We start from the raw sequence: 21,655 nt of genomic DNA on the forward strand, positions 1-21,655 counted from the left end.
AGGTAGTTGGTGGGCGTAGCCAAGTGAGAATAACTAAGAAAATTATTCATTTCCTTCGCTTGTTAACACGTCTAAGGGGGTCATTCGGAAGCAATGTTCAAAAAATTCTACATACAAGAAATGGAAAAAGTCATTATAACTGCTATGCCGATGATCGCTAACAAAATGGCAAATATTGCTTTGAGTTGACGCAATCCACATAGGAATGGTCCCCCAAGTCTCTCGCATTACCCATTAGGTCACGAAACAGGTGAACCCTAACTTAGGAACTTAAAATTTTAAATTCATTGGCTCTGAGTAATTCTTTATTATTATTTTGCTACCATGTTATAAATCTCTGCAAAGGTTAGGTGTATGAGTTGTAGCCTATACACATAATGAAATAGACATTATTCTGGAAATACGTAATTATATTTACCATAAAATTCGTGTATTTTTTACATTTCTACTTTGCCGCCAGCTTGTCAAACTGCACGTTATCTTCTGTATTTGACAGCTCACTTATTGAATGTGCTATAATTCATCGAATAAGTTTGAAACGGGCTACTGCCTTTCATGTAAAGCTTGACATAAAGTTTTAAGCACCTATCTGCGAAATAAATTATATTCACCGGTAAATAATTGATTATTGAGACTATTTCCATGCGATGTTTAAAGAAGCATATTTCCTTTCGGTTTCGGTTTTGTCTGTTAAATGGATAGTGAGTATAGCAGTGATAATATGTTCTTGTCCCTCAAATTTTCATCAAGCAGAACTATTTTCCACAATTATTTTAAATTTCAGTGTGAAAGTCAAGTGTTTAATGTGTATCAGGGCTTTTCAACCCTCCCCTTATGGCGACACTTTTTAGTACACACAATTTTACACGACACCCATTCAGTGCTATTAATTATATAAAACACTGAGTCTGTTAAAACAGTGGTGTAATAACAGAGACATCTAGTGCCATTCTTGAATGTCATTTGCTGTAGATTGAGTTTTAGAAATTAATATTTCGATCACGCATTTAATACGGTGAACGAAAATAAGAAAATTTAGTGTTATTTTACCAATTCTTTATTCGTTTTATATACTCATTTTATAATTAAAAAAAAATCTCTCACCCTTGATGCTACTACGCGACACCCAACTTAAAAAGCTCTGGTTTCTCTATATAAAAGAAGTCGTTCTGATTGACTGATTGACTAATTGATCAATGCCCAGGCCAAACCTCTTAAGCAAGAAACTTGAAATTTGGAAAGGCATAGGATTTATGATGTAAGGTTTCACTAAGGAAGGATTTTGGAAATTCGGCGGGGAAGAGGGGTAGCAATTATTATCTTAAAATGGCCATATCTCGGAGTATCTAAAGGTTAGAAACATGAAATTTGGTATATAAACTTATTTAAAATAGTGAGACACATGTGTCAGTATTTTTGATATTTGCCCTAGAAGGAAAAGAAAAAAGGGTGGGATTACAATTGTTGTAATTGGATGGCCCTATCTCGAAATTCGTTAAGGTTAGAAACATGAAATTTGATATTTAGATTTTTCATTTAAAATAATCAAAGAGTGTTTCAGCTCTCTTGATATTTTCCCTACAAGGGAAGAAAAGGGCGGGGAGAAAGGAAAAGAGTCGGGGTTGCAGTTGTTAAAATAACATGATCATATCTCGAAGTCCTTTAATGTGTGTTCGTCTAAATGTATGTATTGGTTTTAAAAACTGAATAGGAACTAGAGGCATGAAAGTAGGCATTTAGGCGCTTAATTTAAAATAATTAAAGAATGATTCCGCATATTTAGATGTTTCTTTAGAAGGGGAGAATAAGAGTGAGTTGTAATTCTTAAAATAAGATGGTCATATCTCGAAATCCCTAGGGAGACATGCTTACTAAAGACGTGTTTCAGCTTTTTCTTTAAATTCTATTACAAGGGAAGAAAAAAGCCTGGGGTTGCAATTGTTACAATAAAATAGCCATGTCTGGAAATCACTTTAAAATTAGAGATATATTTGGGATATGAGAAATGCGAGACCGTAGGCCGACCAAACACGGGGGTCTGGGGGCGAAGTCTCCAGCTAGCCGAAGATTAGTCTGTATTGTAAGGATCCCCACCTTACAGCATGAGCACATGTTATTCAAACAACACGTTCTATTGTTTATAAACATCAGTACAGCAGACGATACACAAAAAACAGAAAGACACGAAGAACAGCACGACGAGAACCGAAGAGGAACAAGCCACCCAGAAATGGCCTATAAAAGTGGACCCAAAGAAGACGGAAGCATCAGTCTGATGACTTAACCTACACCTGCTCCTAAGGTCGCCTTGGACGAAGGAGTACTACCCTGTCTAACATCCCTGGAGGCTGCCTTGAGCGAAGGGAATTCCTGACCACAACCAAACCTCACGAGGCTTGTCATGACCTAAGGAGGTTCCTGAAGTCACCGGAAGACGCCCTGGAAGCTGCTATGAGCTAAAGGAGTTTCCGTATACAATATTTCCTTTCTTCACCTCTCTGATCATCTTAACTTTGTCGACACAAAGGCAAAAGTTTTGTAATATTTTGTAAAATAAATTTGGTGAAGGGCTAAAATCCCGGACTGTCATTGTCTCTATCCACACAAATCTTACAGTATATAAATTGGTATTTATTACTTTACTGATGTGATTACTATTTATACTGGAATAGCTTCGATAATCTTCTGATATCTTTATCAATCCGGATTAAGTAGACATTAGCTGTGTGTACCATTACATGTTCTTCTCCAGCGAATATTTTGGTTCATTGTAACAGCTGTATGTGCATTTGTCAAAGTTAGATGTTTCTAATATCCTTTAATGGTTTCAAAGTAAATAAAAGATTCAATATGGAAGTATATACACAACGTCATTAAATTACTCCCATAAAACTCTACTGTTAGCACGAAATTTTTCAAAATTTTAGTCTGTGTTGCCGAATCTTATACCTATGTAAAATGGAGAAATTGGTTATTTGTGATTGACACATCCTATGTAAATTTCGATGAATAATAATAATGAAAACTACGTGAACCCATTGTTTGCCCAAGCCGCCCATTTCCTAATGCATTGTTGGATTCCTAGTCCTAATATGATGTGATTCAAACATTTATGTTCGCTAAGACACCAATTAGAAGTATTCAAATTTTTTGCTAGACTTTGTGTTCAGGGGAATTTCATATGAAATACAGAAGAAGAGGAATGCAAAATAATTTCTGCAGTAACACATTTGCTATTTTAATCAGTTTAAACCACTGTGTATAAGAAAACACAGAGGTAAGAAAGAATAAATGCTCTTATGGTTTCCGGATGCTTTCCACCAATATCTTGATACGAACAACATAGAAGAAGAAAGTTTCAAAATTTCTGTTGCTTCTTTCAAGAAATCTACGAAATCTGAATTCGGTTACGAGCTCAGTGTTAGTAGAGGCATAAAGTTTGTATTTGAATGGTGTGGTGCACTACCTCGCTCTCGGGAAACCGTTGCAAGTAAATAGGATGGCCGAAATGTTAGGTAATAGATTGTAAATCTATTTATAGTGTAATAAACCTTCACTTCAAATCATATATTGAATACTGAGATGACGGCAAATTAACCTGATTTATTTCAGTTTGAACAAATGTTATTACATTTTATTTCACTGAAAGAGAGATTTCTTTATCGTTTCCATTTGTTATTTGCTGAAAGTAAATACTTCAAATCCTTTGTAATTTTCTGTAGTGGACTGCAGTTGACTAAATTTCCGTATACAAGCAACATCTAAAGAGAAAAGAAGTAAATTGAAATTAAAATTACTGTAATAGAGTATATGAATTTTTTGTAAACAAACTCGACATTGATAATATAATTTTGTAACGCAACGTTACATATTGTCTTTTGTTTCGATTAACTCTTTGTTTATTCATGTTTGAATCAGGTTATTATGATCTCTCACAAATTCGGTTTGACCGACTTATACTTTATCTGCACCTTGTTGCAAGGTGCACACTTTCGTGCCACTTTCGTTCTCTTTTTAATAAATAGAAGAAAGTTGTTGATATGATTTTACTTCGTGTTTTCTTAAAAAGATAGAAGTTAAATAATTTTATGACGATTACTCGCCAATAATTGATTCTAATTCTATCGAAAATAATATTTATTTATCGTAGTTTGTCACGATATTCTGACATAATTAAGTAATTTGTAAGCAACGTGTGTTTAATATTTAATATTGTATCTATGAATTACTTTAATATGAGTTACTAATTTTAATTGATTCTGCTCCAAGCAACTAACTTCCTTCGTATTTCTGTGCACTCCAGTCAAAAACATGTATCTCCGATATGTCTGTTTAGTAACTTAAAGAAGTGTGTATTTATTGCTTATGAATGTAGTTGTGCTTGTTAAGTATATATACTATGAAATATGGTTAAAGAAATTACTGAATAAACATAGAGGATATGAAATACTATGGATTTTATACTATGTAATTATATGCAGCAGAACATGTAGACAAACTGCCGACAAATGATATAGAATTATAAACGACATAACGGAAGATTGAATAATAGTTTTAATCAACATGTATAAACATAAGTTTACAGTTCATGTCATCTAGATTGGAGTCTACTTACACCTTTTCTTGCTTCGTTCTTTACTGAAGTCCATTTCCTTATCTGCAATCTTCTTATAATGTTAAATCGCCGTGTGTGGCTCGAGATGCGTCACAGCGATGGGATCATTTAGAAGTAACACATACTTGTTAGAAACCTTGTGACAACATTTACATCCCGCCCCAAGGTACAGTGCAATTTAAGGAAGAAATAACAAATATAACTGCAGATTAGCATGTCTCTAAGCTGTCAACACATAACAGAATCATCATAAGAATATTAGTTATATATAACACAGAAAATTTATTCGTATATGTGAGCCGAAACTCAAGCATGTAATTTAACGATTTTTTATTGTTCATCTTGGAAAATCTAATTTAAATGAATGAAAGGTATAACATAGGAATCTACTGAACCGTCGAGGGCTAGGAAGAGAGTCTCCTTCTAGTTTCACTATTTATTAGCAGCTTATGTTCAGCATGTCATCGTCGAATTAATATTTCAAATATGAGTACAACAAAATTTTAGTTAATCTGAAGTTAGCCGTGAAAAGCTTTTAACAGTATTTGGACAGACAAAGCTGTTATGTAGTGGCAATTATAATTACGATTATCACTTGCCTTTTATGGAGACTAGTTGCTAGCGTTCGTCTTAAGTTTCTTCTGCATTATCTGTACATTCCGCCATGGAATATCAATAACTACAAAGAAAGCAAACTTAACATGATTGGAAGAAGGAATTATTTTGTCTACTTATCTAAATACTGAACTTTATTAATATTAATATGTATATAAATAATATATATTGAACGCTAATAGTTTATATAATAAAAGTTGAACTAATCTTAATGATACGATACGTACGAATGTTACGAAGGTCACTATGCTGAATGAAATTTTAAAAAAGCAGTGACATTTATTTTAATCAATACTTACGTATTTAAAAATAAAGAGGCCTTCTGCACAAAATGTATCAGCGCTAACATACACGTGTAGCCATATGCCATGACGTTATACAAGAAATCAGCAGGATCTAATTAGGAGACAAAATCGACCGCCACTACTATATACTACTGCTACTACAAACAACAACAATGCATCTATATGATACCACCCTACAGACTACTCTACAAACCTATCAGGAATAAACATATAATATTTACCTGGAAAGGAATTAAACTGGACTTGCCTGACGAAACTCCATGTAGTCACTGTCCTGAGGATCTTGAGTTGAACCTGAAAGAAAAAAAGAAATTGTTAAATAAGGTTGGATATTGAATTACATGCTACATTTATTTAAATTTGTTAAACCTAATTTTACTTTTACCTGTATTTACTCTTATGTCTCATAACTCATTTTTGATGTTTTATCCCATATTCCTTTACAGATCATTTTCTTTATTGTATAATAAGTGCAAGTGAAAAACAAGCAATACTTAATAATAATAATAATAATAATAATAATAATAATAATAATAATAATAATAATAATAATAATAATAATAATTGTGATCACAGTCTAGTCGTTTCTCGGAAATAAACTCTATTCTGCCACGAACCACCTTCCCCGATAACTTTTCCAAATCCAGTGGACTTGAATAGCGTCTCAAACGGGCCCTAGATTTCCCAGCATTGTGTCCATATACGGTATATTACATGATAGAAGTTTAAATATGTTGCGCAAACGAGGAAGCTATTTACCGAGATTTTTGGGCAAACTCTCGAGCGAGAAAAGGGAAGTGAATATGGTTTAATGATCTTCGATGATAAATTAATAAAACGGAGAAAGCAACGTCCCAAAGCATTGAAGTTAATTGAAGTATAACATTTGATTGTGATTATCATTTGGTATTTATTGAGTAAATTTAAATTGAATGTATCTTAGTTAGTTTTATTCCTGCGACTGTATCGTCGAAAAATAAAGCTTCAATGAATATTATATACCATTTCATTTAGGTTTAAATGACTTATTTACTAGCAGTATGATTCTGCAAAAACTCTGAGAAAATTGTCTCAGAAAAAGCTTTAACGAAGTAAGTTTCTGACCGCACTGGATGAGAGATTGTATACTTTCTTAGATAACTTTCTAACTACGTAGTGTAGTGTAGTATTTTTAAATTTATAATTTTACGTACAAATACTAATAAATAAATCGAAAAATGTGTTGAGATGTATGTAATCGTTTTATTTATTTTCATTCTAGGCATAAAGAGTCAGATAGATGATAACGAATGTAAGACTGATACAGAAAGCTTGTGTAGTGATATAGGTGCTGACGTAATACCAAATAATAATTTTAGTGATCAGATTTTCTGTACAACTATCAGAGGAACGGGTGAGTCGTATTCGTTTAAAATATCTTCCGACCGTAAGATACATTTACAAGATGATGTAATTTCCTTAGACAATAACGTCAAGCCAACACCAGGAATTATTTTAGAACCATTGACAGACTTGGCTGACGTTGTAACAAGTACCCCTTTAGTTGGCGAAATGTCCCCTGAAAGTGTGGTTATTCTTTATCGTAGTGAAACAGTTAATCATACGACTAATAAAGATTTTGACTCAGACTCGAATGAGGTAATACCACCTACTCCAGAAGAAAAGGTCAAGAGAGGAAGTCTTCTTTCAAAATCTCGACGAGGGGGGAGCAGAGTTCGTCAGGATACACCAACTTGTAAGAAATTGCTTCCTGCACATGATAAACGTTCGCATGGTCCATGGAGGAATCTTCCACCTACTACAACGAGAACTGTTATATCTTCTCCTCTGGTTACATTGAAGAGGAAAAGTGGAACAAAACGTCGGAAACGTATTAAGAGAAAATGGAATGGAAGGACATCTTCAGATGCAACTAGTAACGGTAGTGACCGAACTGTTAAAAAAGTTAAGAGATCGAAAAGTTACACCGTTACATCATTAACCGTTGAAGAAAATGAAGCAAGTACTTCGTATCAAACCATGTCTGATGAAGATATATCTGAGTCATTTGCTCATCTTGATGTCTCAGGTGATAACCCATATAATAACATTGAGAATCACTTGTTTGATCTAGACAGATTTTCTGTAGTGGTAGCTGATTCTCAGTGCTCCATGAGGAAACGAAATGGAACATTAGACGAAGTAAATAAGTCTGATATCATAACTGAAGATGATAATGCGGTGCCAGAATTGACGATGTCGATATTAACTCCACGGCGAACAACTGGGATTAGATTAATTCCAGAAGTTTTGTCTCATTCAGGGGAAGATGGGCATGTAGGTAAGTCGGTCGCGATTTTCCGTCGCCTTCTTCGTTGTTTTTGTGAGTAGTCTTTTGCTTATTCGTCGACATTTTAGCTTGAGATTTTTGTTTCGCAACTATTGTAAAGTAGATGTTATCATATCCTATAAATTGGGTTACTTAATTTCGTATATATAGAAGTTCTTTTATGTTGATCAGATTTGTTGTTAATTCTTATTAAAAAAAAAAAAAAAAAAAAAAAAAAATAGATATTACTTCTAATGCTCTGCTATAATTGGCATTACAGTCTTTGTTACTGTTTTTATTATTTTGTTGTTTGCTGTTCTATAAACTAATATTTGTTTTACATCTTCATGCATGTTTAATAATGTTATGTATGCACCATAGTTAACCTGCACCGGTACATGGTATATACAAGTGTACAGTTAACTTGGAAGTTTGGTCTGAACCGTAAATATTTTGAAACAATTCTAAAACAGAAAAACGACGAAAATCATATACTTCGAAGTTCTTTGTTTGTTTGAAAGAAGCTCTCTAGAAACCTTATTAATCATCGTTATTCTAATGTATTAGGTCATGAATTCTACTAGAAATAATCTAGAAACTGTTGTTATAAAGACTGTATTCAAATAATATACGTAATTTTAATTCTAATTTTGAACTGATATTTTAGGAAGCTATTACATAGTGGGCGAATGAAGTTCTGAATCAATAAACTCAGGCTTTGATCCCCTGTAACAAATTTAGCGCCAAAATGTATTGCACTTTAAATTAACTAAATTTTCAAACCAATTCAAAATTCCTGTTATTTAAATTCAAATAGGCCTAGGCCCGGCTGTAAGGGGTCTGTCCTGGTTCGTATTTAGTAATCTTCAAAATAATTCAAAACGTTTTAACACCTTCTTAGCTGGTTTTTAATACTAAACCATGAGAAGCGTACATAATCAACTTTCTGCATATACAACAAGATGTCTACACCTTTATACATACACGGTGTACACTTATTTTCTCGACAAGATGTCTACGTACATGTACACTTATTTTACGACGTTGCTATAGTAACAACTCTCTCTTATTTTAGTTACCGATTACAAAAAAGTAATGTCTCGAAATCTCTATATGTCTTTCTTTTCTTTATACATAATACTGCTCAAATAATTCACCTCTGATCCCTTTCTGTAAATTGGCACAGATTGTTAATATTACATACAACGTTATCGTTGTACGGCCCGTAAATTTATAATGTGAGGCCCGACCCGAGTCTAAAATATGTTTTAGCATTTAGGCCTGAGCCCGGCCCGAGTTCGTGAGATAATCAAATGAACCCGAAATAATCTCGAATTACAGTAACTTAATAATTAAAGCAAAATTGTATTTTTATATACAACAATTATAGGTTTAATTTTGCAGTTGTGTTTTAAAAGTTCTCCACAAACAACGGTCCAATAAACATCGTTGTACAGCATATTTACAAAGTTAGGCCCGAGATATATGGTTGTATATTTAAAAATTTACGACCCGGGCCCGAAGTGATGTTCGCTATGTAAGGCCGAGTCCGGCCTGCGGGCTCAGCCCGAGCCCGTGTAGACATCTAATGCCATGACAGCGTCTGTAAGTCATCATAGCATTTGATAAGTCAGAAGCACAGATTAATAATAGCTTGCATAATGATATCTGTGAAGTTTAATTTAAACGAAAACATCTAGCTATTATACGTTACATATTTTTATGCAGGACGAAATATCTACATAAACATCTAGCAATTTGATCTGATTTACAAAGAATTAAACCATGAGTAGAGGCACGAGTTTTTCGCAGTGCGCAATAAAACGAAATGCGTCAGAATTAAGTAATTTTTAGTTTCTTGATGTTTCATAATATTCTGTGTGTATTTTCATTGGTTTTCGTTGCGCGATAAAATGCGAAATTGACAGTTTTGCGCGAAATTTTAAAAATACGTTTTCATTAATTTAAAAATGTCAGTTTTCCGCTGACGGGATGGTAGAACGTGGCATGAGCGGTGTATTTTGGGTGATTCGGACACGGCTATAGAGAACATGTTGCGCGTTAGATATCATCATCGCAAACTTTCCTACTCATAGTAAGTTTAGTTACTGATTTCCTTCAGTTTGATTTTTAAAAAAATATAATTTTCTATAAGTAAAATTTAGAATGTCAAGTGAAATATTCAGTGTATTTTGTTTTTAGGTAATTAATGTTTTGTTTCTGTCGTGATCTATGAATAAAAGGAACGATTGTAGAAATATCAGAAAATATCTTTTTTACAAGAGCTACAAAATGCGAAATTTTATTTGGAAAATGCGACAAAACAAGACATATGAAAAACGCGAAATATTCAAATTCTTAGTGCGAAATACTCGTGTCCCTAGCCAAGACTGTTCGTTCGTATATATATATATATATAAAGCAAAGCTACGAAATCTATAATTATTACATATAAATAAGCGACATGAAATAAATAAAACGGAAATAATTACGTCGCTTAATGTAATGAAAATCTACGAATGAAATGAATAAAAGTGAATAATTAAAGAGAGTTGAATTCTTATATAGAATAAATAAATAATTAAACAAAATACTATTAAGCAAATGTACGCGTAATTACATATTTTGTACGTAAGATGCTCATGCTATTCGTCATGTGTGATTAGTAAACACATAATCAGAATAACTAGCTATACAACGTTAATTTGACTATATATCAGCGTTTCCCAACCGGTGTGCCGCGACGAAATCGAGGTGGTTGTCTCGTAGTCGTGTATTGTCAAGATTTTATGCACTTAAAGAACAACTTTTCTTTGTCAGAAGAAAGTGAAAATGTCTTATTTCCTTAGTGATGATTCTTGGTGCAATAAAGTTACTTTTCTTACCGACATATTCCAAACATTGAATACGCTGAACAAATGCATGCAGGGAAAAAAGGAAAATATCCTAACCTTAAGTGACAAAATTTTCTTATTTAGGGAGAAACTCTCATTTTGGGAGGTCAGAATTAGAAAACAAAACAAATGTGACATTTGAGATTACAGAGTGCTGTAAAATTGACAAACCTCTTAACACTCATTTCTAGAGATCTGCGCTTATAGAAAATATCGCATCCGCATCCGCAATCATTTATTCGCACCCGCATCCGCAGATAATGAGGTAGGAAATATATACAACTTACATATTCTATAATAGTCATGATTTCGAAATTTTTTAAATCACATTTTAAATAGCTATTGAAAAGAGCAATAAAAGGACAACTCTCTCCTGTCATTTCTCCTCCTTTTGCTGTCACTGAGTCAAAGCTTCAAACACACTTATTTTGATTTTAGTTATTTTTCAACCGGTTTTGAAAACTTCTAATTCAAAACAAACGTTTCTTAGTGCTCTTTCCACCATCACAAATTTCATAGCGTTTTTTAGATAGGGAAAAGAAGTAGGAAACCGTATCCTCAACTTTATCCGCATCTGCGCAGACCTCTACTTATTTCAGACACATTGTCTTTGTTCTGTACCAATGTTGAGAAGTATTTTCCTACGCTTCAGTTTAATTCATTTGCCTGGGTGAGGGACTCCTTTGCGCCTTCTGTCCTACAGTCAACAGAATTAAATGTACAGGAAAAAATTGAATTGGTCGATGTGAGGAATGATCGCGGTTTGAAGCTCCAACACTCACAAGAAGACATCATTCTGGATTCCTCTCCGGAGAGAATATCCAGCTATTTCTAGAAAGTTCATATTCCCTTTTCTATATCCTACTTAAGTAAAGCAGGATTTTCTGCAATGAACACAATCAAGTGTAAGAGCTCCTCTGTGGCTAAGCGGTTAGCGTACGCGCCTTTGGCGTGGGAGGCCCGGCTTCAATTCCCGGCGGGAGCTCGTGTGGTTCGGATTCCACGTTAATCTGTAGGTCCACGTCTCTTGTAGCCTTGCTGCTGAACGGGACGTTAAACTCAAAATCAACTCAACAATCAAGTGTAAGAACGGGTTATAACTAACTCCGGAACACGACATGAGGTTGTGTTTAACAACTATCAGTCAACAATTGAAGAAGATTATGAAAGAACATAAAGCTCAATTTGCACATTAATTTTGCTTCGTGCACCAAGTTGTTTCACTTATTTTTGAAAAACTATAACCTTCATATATTATTATTAAACAATTGCAACCTTCAATAGATATTATTGAAATAATGTTACATTACTAATATTATTGAACAATTCTAACTTTCATAAAATATTTAAAAATTGTAACGTAGATCAACGATGTTAATAACTTATAAGTTTCATACTGTGTTACTTTTCTGTACATTTTTAACGTTGAAAAAAGTATTTATTATCATTGTTATGACCATTATCGCTTCTTTATTGTTGGAGAATATTTTGTAACTTGAAATGTTAAAATATCATTCATTCCTTTCGGTAAAGTAAACATGTATACAAACTACCTACATTTGTGTTATTCAAGTACAAAGAGATTAGTTTGTTCGTTCGTTATTTAGTGATCTTCCTTAGTGAAAGTTTGGATACAGTTTTTGAAAAAGAAAGTGTATTGTTACAAACCTGAGTTCTATATTGGGGAAAACCAGCGATCGAGCTTTCTTCCCTGTGAGATCAGAAATCACAAAAAAAAAAAAAAAGGTATTTTATATTTACGAATAAAATAAGAATAATAATAATATATCTATGGGTGTGCCGCGAGAATTGAAGTTACACCCGTGGTGTGCCGCAAGTTGACAAAGGTTGGGAAACGTTGCTATATATCATCAAATGGCTCCCACGTAATGTAAACAAGCTAACGTAACTAACAAATATCAAAGCTATGTTATTTTAATCTGTGTTCTACTATTTGTATGAAAGGCATAAAACTTAAGTTGTTGCGTATTGTTACTACTACTAGCTTCAAACTAAACGCTAACAAATTAATGTTATGTTTGCTGTAATCTCTAAATACTTGAAACTCTGCTGTCATGGATGCTATTGTTCGTACACTAATCTGCATAATATAAATATAAATACTCGCCTGTTGTACTCACCTTTAGAATGTTATCTGAACTTTCAACTTATCGTACTAATTCTGTTTATTGACTTATCTGTTCTATATTATACTGTATTTAGGTTTTGTTTAGATGTATTGGTGATGTGACACAATATAACTGTTTCTACTTGATTCTCTCCCGTGGCGACTCATTTGAGAAATAACATCGTTGCACAGTTCTACACTGCCGTATTCTAGGCCTATATGGAGTCATACGTCTCGAAGATTAACTCACTAGGGATGATACCATACCGGGACCAAGTACCTGGGGAAAACCTATATATCGTCTGAAAGCTCTTGCCATGAGAAGTACGAAACCGTTTTCAAATCACGGGCAAACCCGGAAACTGACCCTATATGCGGTCAGTTTGTTGGTGTTTGTGACCCTATGTATGGTATATTCGACAGAAATAAAAATGAATATTACAATCCATCACACGTAAGTCCCTGAGCCCATCATGTTCCTGTTTGGCTCACTGCTACAACGTGACTCAGGTAAGGGTTTAATAATATTACTTTGCACCCAAACGTACCCATTTCGTCAGTGTTGCCAACGAATTGTAAATACAACGTGGCAGATGGTTTCTGTACCACTCGATGTATATCCATGAAAACGCGGCATAAATATCATTCGTTACTAGAGAAAATATACTTCGGACATATTCCTCTTTCAAGGACCCCAGTTTATCAGTGTTGCCAACCAAGTATAAAAATAAGAAATTGTAAAATACTTTCCGTACCATGAGACGTTTATACACCAAGCTTTGCAAAAACATCACACGAACTATAGCAAAAAGATATTGAGTGTGGCCGTCTCCCAACCATTCTAGGTTGTCAGTGTTGCCAACAAGTGTAAACATCACAATGTTAAAAATGGCGTGACTGCCATTAAAATAATATATGACAAATGTGACAGAAGCAGCATTAGACAATGAAAAACAATGTATGTCCCCGTCTCCCAAGCACCCCAGTGTGGCAGTGTTGCCAACCAATGCGAACATTCAAGATTTTCGCAGGAAGTCTACCGCATTAGCAAACATGACAACATGGGTGCTTGTGGGTTCACTAACATACTACAAACCTAATATGGGCCACAGCCTAATCGTATCCGCCATACTGAGGTGCTTGGGAGATGGGTACACACACTATCTTTTCCATTGTCCAATGCTGCTTCTGTTACTTTTGCCATATATTCGTTCTATGACATTCACGCCATTTTCAACATTGTGATGTTTACACTTGTTGGCAACACTGACAACCTAGAATGGTTCGGAGACGGCCATACTCAACATATTTTTTCTATAGTTCGTGTGATGTTTCTGCAAAGCTTGGTGTATATACGTCTCATCGTACGGAAAGTGTTTTACAATTTCTTATTTTTATACTTGGTTGGCAACACTGATAAACTGGGGTCCTTGAAAGAGGAATATATCCGAAGTATATTTTCTCTAGTGACGAATGATGTTTATGCCGCGTTTTCATGGATATACATCGAGTGGTACAGAAACCATCTGCCACGTTGTATTTACAATTCGTTGGCAACACTGACGAAATGGGTACGTTTGGGTGCAAAGTGATATTATCAAACCCTTACCCGAGTCACGTTCTAGCAGTGAGCCAAACAGGAACATGATGGGCTCAGGGGCTTACGCGTGATGCATCGTAATATTCATTTTTATTTCTGTCGAATATATCATACATAGGGTCACAAACACCAACAAACTGACCGCATATAGGGTCAGTTTCCGGGTTTGCCCGTGATTTGAAAACGGTTTCGTACTTCTCATGGCAAGAGCTTTCAGACGATATATAGGTTTTCCCCAGGTACTTGGTCCCGGTATGGAATCATCCCTAGTCAGTGAGGACTGACGGGGCGTGACATACTATATATCTCTGATATTTGTTAAGTCAGTTGGATGTATGGGTAGTATTATGAGTAGGATTTCGAAATGCTATAAGGGGTCCCGGGTTCGATCCCAGCCTCCGCCAAGTGAACTTTGTGGTGGACAAACACCGTGTGCGTGGGTTTTCTCGGGGTTCTCCCGTTTCCTCCCACTATCATCATTCCACCTTTTCATTCATTACTTCATCACCGTCTCCTTTAGTCTAACCGGCATAAGCCTGGGACGCAAAACTCAAAGATTTTTTTCGAAATGCTATAAGTAATGGATACAGGGGAAGCAATTTACACTTTGTTATACTTGAGATTTATCTGCTTGAAGCATCAAATACACTTGACAAAAATTAAAAACAGAAATTCTTGCTCTCCAAAATTAAGAGAACTGTGTGCTGATTATTAATGTGTGTTCAGTTAAAGGATTGTATGAACCGAAATCTTCATAAAAGATGAAAATAATTTGATCGCAAAAACCTTTTCCTTTAGTGAAATGAAATCTTCCAGTTTTACGTCTCATGGGTATGCCCTACAGGCTAAAGGAGACGGTAATTATGAGATGAATGAAATGGTAAAATGAAGAAAGTGGAAGGAAACGGGGGACCACAAAGCTTTTTTCCCCCTGGTACAAAACAATAGTCATAAATGTTGGTGAAAGGGAATGAGAGTAATATAACAGTTATACGCTCTTAATTGGTTACAAAGAAACTGTAAAGCAGGAACAGAAAATTAAATACAGTAAAGCCCGATTATCCGCGGAATTGGCTGACAAGGGCACCGCGGGTAGAGAAAATCGCGGATAATCCGTTTCACGTTTTTTCATACCTTACAACAATCGGCTTGTGCTTATAAGAGTAGACTTGTCCATGAAAATGTGCACTGTTGTTGGAAATATTGATTTTTACAATGTAATTTATTTTTATGTTTTAGAATACCGGTATACAGTACTTATTTGCATGCAGAGTGTCGGCCCGTAGTGACTACTTACGAAAACTAATTGAGCGCGACTGCAGCAGGGTTAAAAAATTTTTTCGCGGCACTCGCGGATAATCGGAGCTTTGCTGTACTTGCATTGCGAGAACGTAATACACACGCTAGAAAGGGACATTTTCAGATATAAAATGAAAAAGTAGAGAGAAAGGGAAAGAAAAGGGGGGAAAGACTGAGACACATCCAGATTGGTTCCAAGTTTAAATTTAGAGTCACGTGATAATAATAGATGGAATTTAGTAAAGGAAGATAAAAATTTATAGAACGAGTAGCTCGGTAGGAGTGCAGTAAAGCAAGTGAATAGTAAATTAAGAGATAAATCGGTAAAAAGATTGAAAAATTAAAATGAAAATTCGTTCTTCCGTATATTCTGTATTTTTATTTCTTTACCATTCCCTCCATCTCCGACCTACCCATCTCATTTGTTTTATCTTCTACTAAACTCTGTTATTACAATCTGGTAGTGTTATCACGTGACTACGATTCCAACATGGCGCCCACCTGCTTGTTTCTCAGCTTTCTCTAGTCTATACTTTTTCTTTCTAATCTGATAAAGCGTTTTAGCAAAGGCGCTCATAGATTACTCGTTTAATATGTTATTATGTATATGTACAGAAGGTGTTTCGGATACATGGAAAAATTCGATGCATAAGTGGGGCCTGCAGGCGTGAACTGTAGCGAAGGGCAGCACGTTCTTATTATTGGTCTCTGGCTTTTTCTGCCAGCGTCGGGAGTGAGATGTGTGCAGCAGCGCAATGTTCTCAAAGTTAAACCTCTTTTCGGAGGGTATATCATTGACCTTTTCTAGACCAAGTTCATCTGTAAAACACTACCAAGGCATTAATTTGACGTTGTACTGACTTTTACGAAAACAATTACAATAAGAAATCTGGAGAGGACTTGTGAAAGTAACGAATGAAGCACTTAATGTTGGGTCATAATTTGAAGCTATAATGTCGGGTGGCTTGCTAAGGAAACCCATCTTTAACAAAGGGAGATGGCCGGAAGGATCTCAACGAAAAACCAAATATCGGAAACCGAGGAATTGAAACTACACCTAGCTGGTGCTGTATCTGTAATTAAACTTTTTATTTTTGATAGTATTCATTGCACTTGCTGACCTAAAACAATACAACAAACGTAATTAAACTAAGCGGAAGTGTATGGTCCACATCTACCACCCTAGTGCTGCAAAAAACTTTAGAACTTTGCAGTTGAGGGTAACTTTCCCAAAAGAGATTATGGTTAATACTGGGTTTGGGTATGTTGGAAAATTAGTAATTCTGTAAGGTGGGCAAAAGTGTAAAGCTGAATGCCACAATTTCCAGTGAACCATTATAGCCTCCAGGTTCTACACAGATCCCACGTTTGTACAGGCAGGACAACTTAAATGTGCGCATTCACATGTATAAGGCATCATGCTTTGCCACACAAACATCCCTATGGTAATACTACCAAATGAACCAGGAGAAGGCATCCATGTTATTCCTTTTATTGATTCTCCGCTTAAGGTTCCTGATGCAGGGGGGAGGAGGTCTTCTAGAACGATGTGTCAAGTGTCTTGTGATGTCTGAATTATGGTTGTCTGTAGTGAGCTCTCAGAAAGGAATGAGAGGGATATTTGTTACCATTCTTCAACGCAGGCCTCTAGAACTGAAAGTAACGATGTCGAGCAGTTTAAAATGCTGGTAGTCCAATCGAACTCCACCGCTTGATGGCAATATGGCATTTGTTAAAGTGAGTTCAATTTCAAATTTGTTCTCATGAATCGGGAACAACTTTCTCATAAAAGAGGACAGCGTCACCCAACATCTCTGATTTCAGTTCTTGGACAAAAGGTTTCTCCAACTCACGTAACAACTTAAGATATCTTTGATACCATACCCACTCGATTTTTCGATCCCAGGTCGCGCAATACCAGTGCAATATGAGTTAGTTTCTTAGGTAATTCAGCTAATTGTTTAATCATCACTATGTGTATTCAATGCAAAACATTTATACTCGAATGTTTGACACTATTCACGTAGTGTTGATGATATGAGAGCACTCCGCGAAAGTAACATGAAACTAACCGGTTAGGAGGTATATTTTCCCTCGTGTACTCCCTTCCAGCCATTTTAGTGTACCATGCAACAATACGAAAATTAGATGTAGTATTAACATTCTTTAATGTTTTGCTAGCTAATGCTATTCAGTATTTGGTTAATCTTCTGAAACCCATATTTTGAAGAAGTACGTTGTTAATGTCAATTTAGAGTTCTGTGACAAATTACATCATCTATAAGGTGAAAGTATCAAGGGAAGTTACATATTAGTTTTTAAATATATTTTCTGTATTTACTAAACCACAAAATTATTCGTCAAACAATGCGTTTGTTACTAGGTATCAACGCATTAGTAAGTACTGTTTAAGATAAATCGTATTAGTACGAGTTTATTGTTATTTTTCTGTCCAAAAGTTTTAAGAAATTCTATTACCTTAAATACGTAACATATTGTGAAATATTGTTGTCACTAAAATGTAAAAATTCGTCAGATTAGGTGGCATAGCAATGCGATTGGATGCGAAAAATTTATTTGAGAGGTAGTTCTATATGGAAAATAAGCATTCCACCCTTTGAAACCTACTTGAAGTGAAAATAATACTGTTGTTAGTAGTAATGATTCGTGATGTAAACTTACTAAGTCTCTGTTTTCATGGGTAAGTGGTAAGTGTTTTTGTGGAAAAGAAAAGCTTTTTTTATAAACTAGTATATTTTGAACTGAAAAGAAGTTTGTGGTGCGCATGAATTATAGTTTGATCATTGAATTCTTTACATCAGCATGATAAGTAAAGCGTTACAAAGTACTTTAAGGATAAATACAATGGCTCACAAAACTATTCGGACACATGGTAAAGAAATTAAATTACCTTCAATATATGAAGGAAATAAATTTAATTGCTGCTATTAAGTATGTCAGATACAGAAGTATATGTCAGAGATTACATAATAAAAAAAATGTCATTGTAACTACAAAGAAAAGATTTTATTAGCTCTGAAGATATAGAAATGAAAATATAACACAACAAAACTATTCAGACACTTTGCTCAGGAAATAATATTAATAATAAAACAATGAAACCAAAAAGTTAGTACCTTGTGGCCTTGCCTTTCTTATGAAGAACTTCCTGTAGTCTAATAGGCATGCTTTGAACCAGTTTTCTGGTGTATTCAGGAGAGATTTTCTTCCACTCTTCTCGTAATCTGTCTCTCAGATGTTCCTTAGACTTTATGGGTGTCTTTCGTACCTCCTCCTCCAACTTATCCCACAGATTTTCTATGATGTTCATGTCAGATAATTGAGGAGGTGGATGGAGCACTTTTGGACAGTTGTATAAAAGCCAAAGCTGTACATCATGAGATGTGTGCTTTGGGTCGTTATCTTGGTAGAACATAAAAGTATTAAGCCAAACTTTTCTGCACTTTCCTTCAAATTATCTTTCAAGATTTGAAGATGGACATCTTTATTCATTGTCTCATCAATAAACACTAACTCACCTACACCATTGGCGGACATACAGCCCCACAACATATGTCCACCACCGTGCTTCACAGTAGCTTGTATATTCTTTTCCAGAAGCTCCTAATTTGGTTTTCGCCACACCATAATTCTCCCATCTGATCCACATACATTGAATTTCGATTCATCAGCAAAAAATAAGCGATTCCACTATTCTTCGTCTTTTTCTATAAGTTGTCTAGCAAATGCTTCTCTTTTCCTTTGGTTTGCCTTACTTATATACGCTTTTTTCTCGCGACGCGGCCATGAAAATTGCCCTTCTCAATATTCTACGAACAGTTTCTACACTCGCTTGCTTCCGTAACTTTGTTTGCAGTTGTGCAGTTATATTTGGAGCACTTAGACGAGGATTCCTCTTCACTTTTCTCACAATGAATTGTTCTTCTCTGGGGGAAAACCTCCTTGGGCGTCCTCCCGCGGGATACAGTTCGAGCCTATCCTCTTTACTGAACCGTTTGACTATATCGTACACCGTACTTTTCTTCATTTGTAGCATTTCCGCAATTTGACGGCAACTCTTGCCCTTTGCGTGGTGGAACCTGCTGTTCTTGCCTCTCCGTCCCATTGAGCACGCTGGAATTGCTTTCTTCAATACACATACACAAAGATTAAGTTCTGGACGTTGTTTCTGAAACTTACAGTAACTATTTACGCCCTCTTTCTGCATTCTAAAGTACTATTATTGTATTACCATTAATTGCTGTCCGAATAGTTTTGTGGTGCCATATTTTCTTTTCTTTATGTTTAGTGTTACCAGTAACTTTATTTTTGTTCTTTTCTGTTGCCTAACATATATTTTTTCATATTTCATACTTCAACTCACTAATTGTATTTATGTCTTTCACAGTATCAACATTTATGCATGGAATTTCTGTGTGCCCGAATAGTTTTGTGAGTCACTGTAGTTTTAACAAAACGTTCGAAATCGATAATAGGAAACATATGTTAGGAAGTTGAATTTGGATTTACGAGTAAAGCAAACCTATGTTCAAAATAAGAATGGAATCAAGGACACGAGATCAATGGTAACATTCCAATTTAAACAGAGCCGAGACAGAAACGTAAGATGAACAACCTGTTCCCTGCATATTTTATTTCTAGTAACTGCCTACAGTGCAAAAATGAAATGAAATTTTCTAGTTTAACGTCCACCGTTATGCACTTTGGGCAAAAGGAGATGGACGATTAATGAAATTGGGTGATTGTGAAATTAAATTTTTGTGCTCTCATACGGGATACTGTGTAAGTTATACCCAGTTTGCTCTTTAAGTTGTAGCGACCCGAATTTATATTCAGATCAAATTGTAGGAGTAATATTTTAGGTCGTAATTGAAGTTGTTTTCCGATTTTTCCCTTAAATGAAGAATTTTGATCTATTTTGATCTAATTCGAAAGTTGTGTGGCATCAGATGAATACAATTTCCATTTTATTAAGATATATGTTGAAAAGCCAGTCTTAAGTATATTGAGACACTTAACGTGTTGCGATTGAATGAAGGAGAAACCAATAGTGCGGAGATTGGAAGAGGAGTCATACAAGGTTGTAGTCTGTCGCTCCAGTTATTCAACATTTACAGTGAGTGTTTAATGAAGGAAGCATTAATGGGAATAGGAGATTTCAAAATTGGAGGGCAGATCATTAACAAGACCAGGTATGCAGATGATACGGTTATAATAGCTAAAACCGAAGGAGGACTACAGGAGATGATTGACAAAATAGTTGACACCGGAAAACTATATGGAATGGAAATCATCATCGAAAAGTCGAAAGTCATGAGAATATCCCATGGACACACGGCCTGACGGATTAGAGTAGAACAAAGAGAACTTGAAGAGATCGAGAATTTCAAGTATCTGGAAGTATTTTGGCGAGAGACGCTTATTGCGCCAAAGAGATCAGGTCGAGAATTACCATAGCCAAAGAAGCATTTAATAAGAAAAGATCACTTTTAACTAGCATGCTGAATACTGGACTTAGTAAGAAGCTGGTCAAGTGCTATATTTGGAGTGTTGGACTGTATGGTTTAGAGACTTAGACATTACGGAAGTTAGAGAAAAAATATTTGGAGAGCTTCGAAATGTGGTGTGGAAAATGGAGAAGATAAAATGGACAGAGAGAGAGAAAGCAACAAACGAAGATGTTTTAAAACGAATAGGAGAGAAGAGGACACTTCTAACCAGCATCCTTCATAGGAAGGCCAATTGGATTGGACACATCTTGCAAAGAAATTGTCTTCTTCACACCGCCATAGAAGGAAAAATGGAAGGAAAGCGAGGAATAGGAGGAAAAACACAGCTTATCGATGATTTGAAAAATAGAAGAAAATATT

At 35.2% G+C, this 21,655-nt stretch overlaps 1 protein-coding gene across 5 annotated transcripts in view; it reads left to right on the forward strand.

Moving 5' to 3' along the window:
- Positions 1-21,655, forward strand: part of Haspin (haspin) — a 152,513-nt gene that overhangs the window by 78,234 nt on the left and 52,624 nt on the right. For 4 of the 5 annotated variants that reach the window (XM_081767536.1, XM_081767535.1, XM_081767540.1 and 1 more), the window contains one exon: positions 6,797-7,855. In XM_081767536.1, coding sequence (XP_081623662.1) covers positions 6,797-7,855 — 1,059 coding nt within the window. The remainder of the gene's footprint in view (positions 1-6,796; positions 7,856-21,655) is intronic. The other variant, XM_081767546.1, reaches the window with a different exon arrangement.

The sequence above is a fragment of the Thermobia domestica genome, chromosome 1, assembly GCF_964235325.1.
Source record: "Thermobia domestica chromosome 1, izTheDome1.hap1.1, whole genome shotgun sequence".
NCBI lineage: Eukaryota > Metazoa > Arthropoda > Insecta > Zygentoma > Lepismatidae > Thermobia > Thermobia domestica.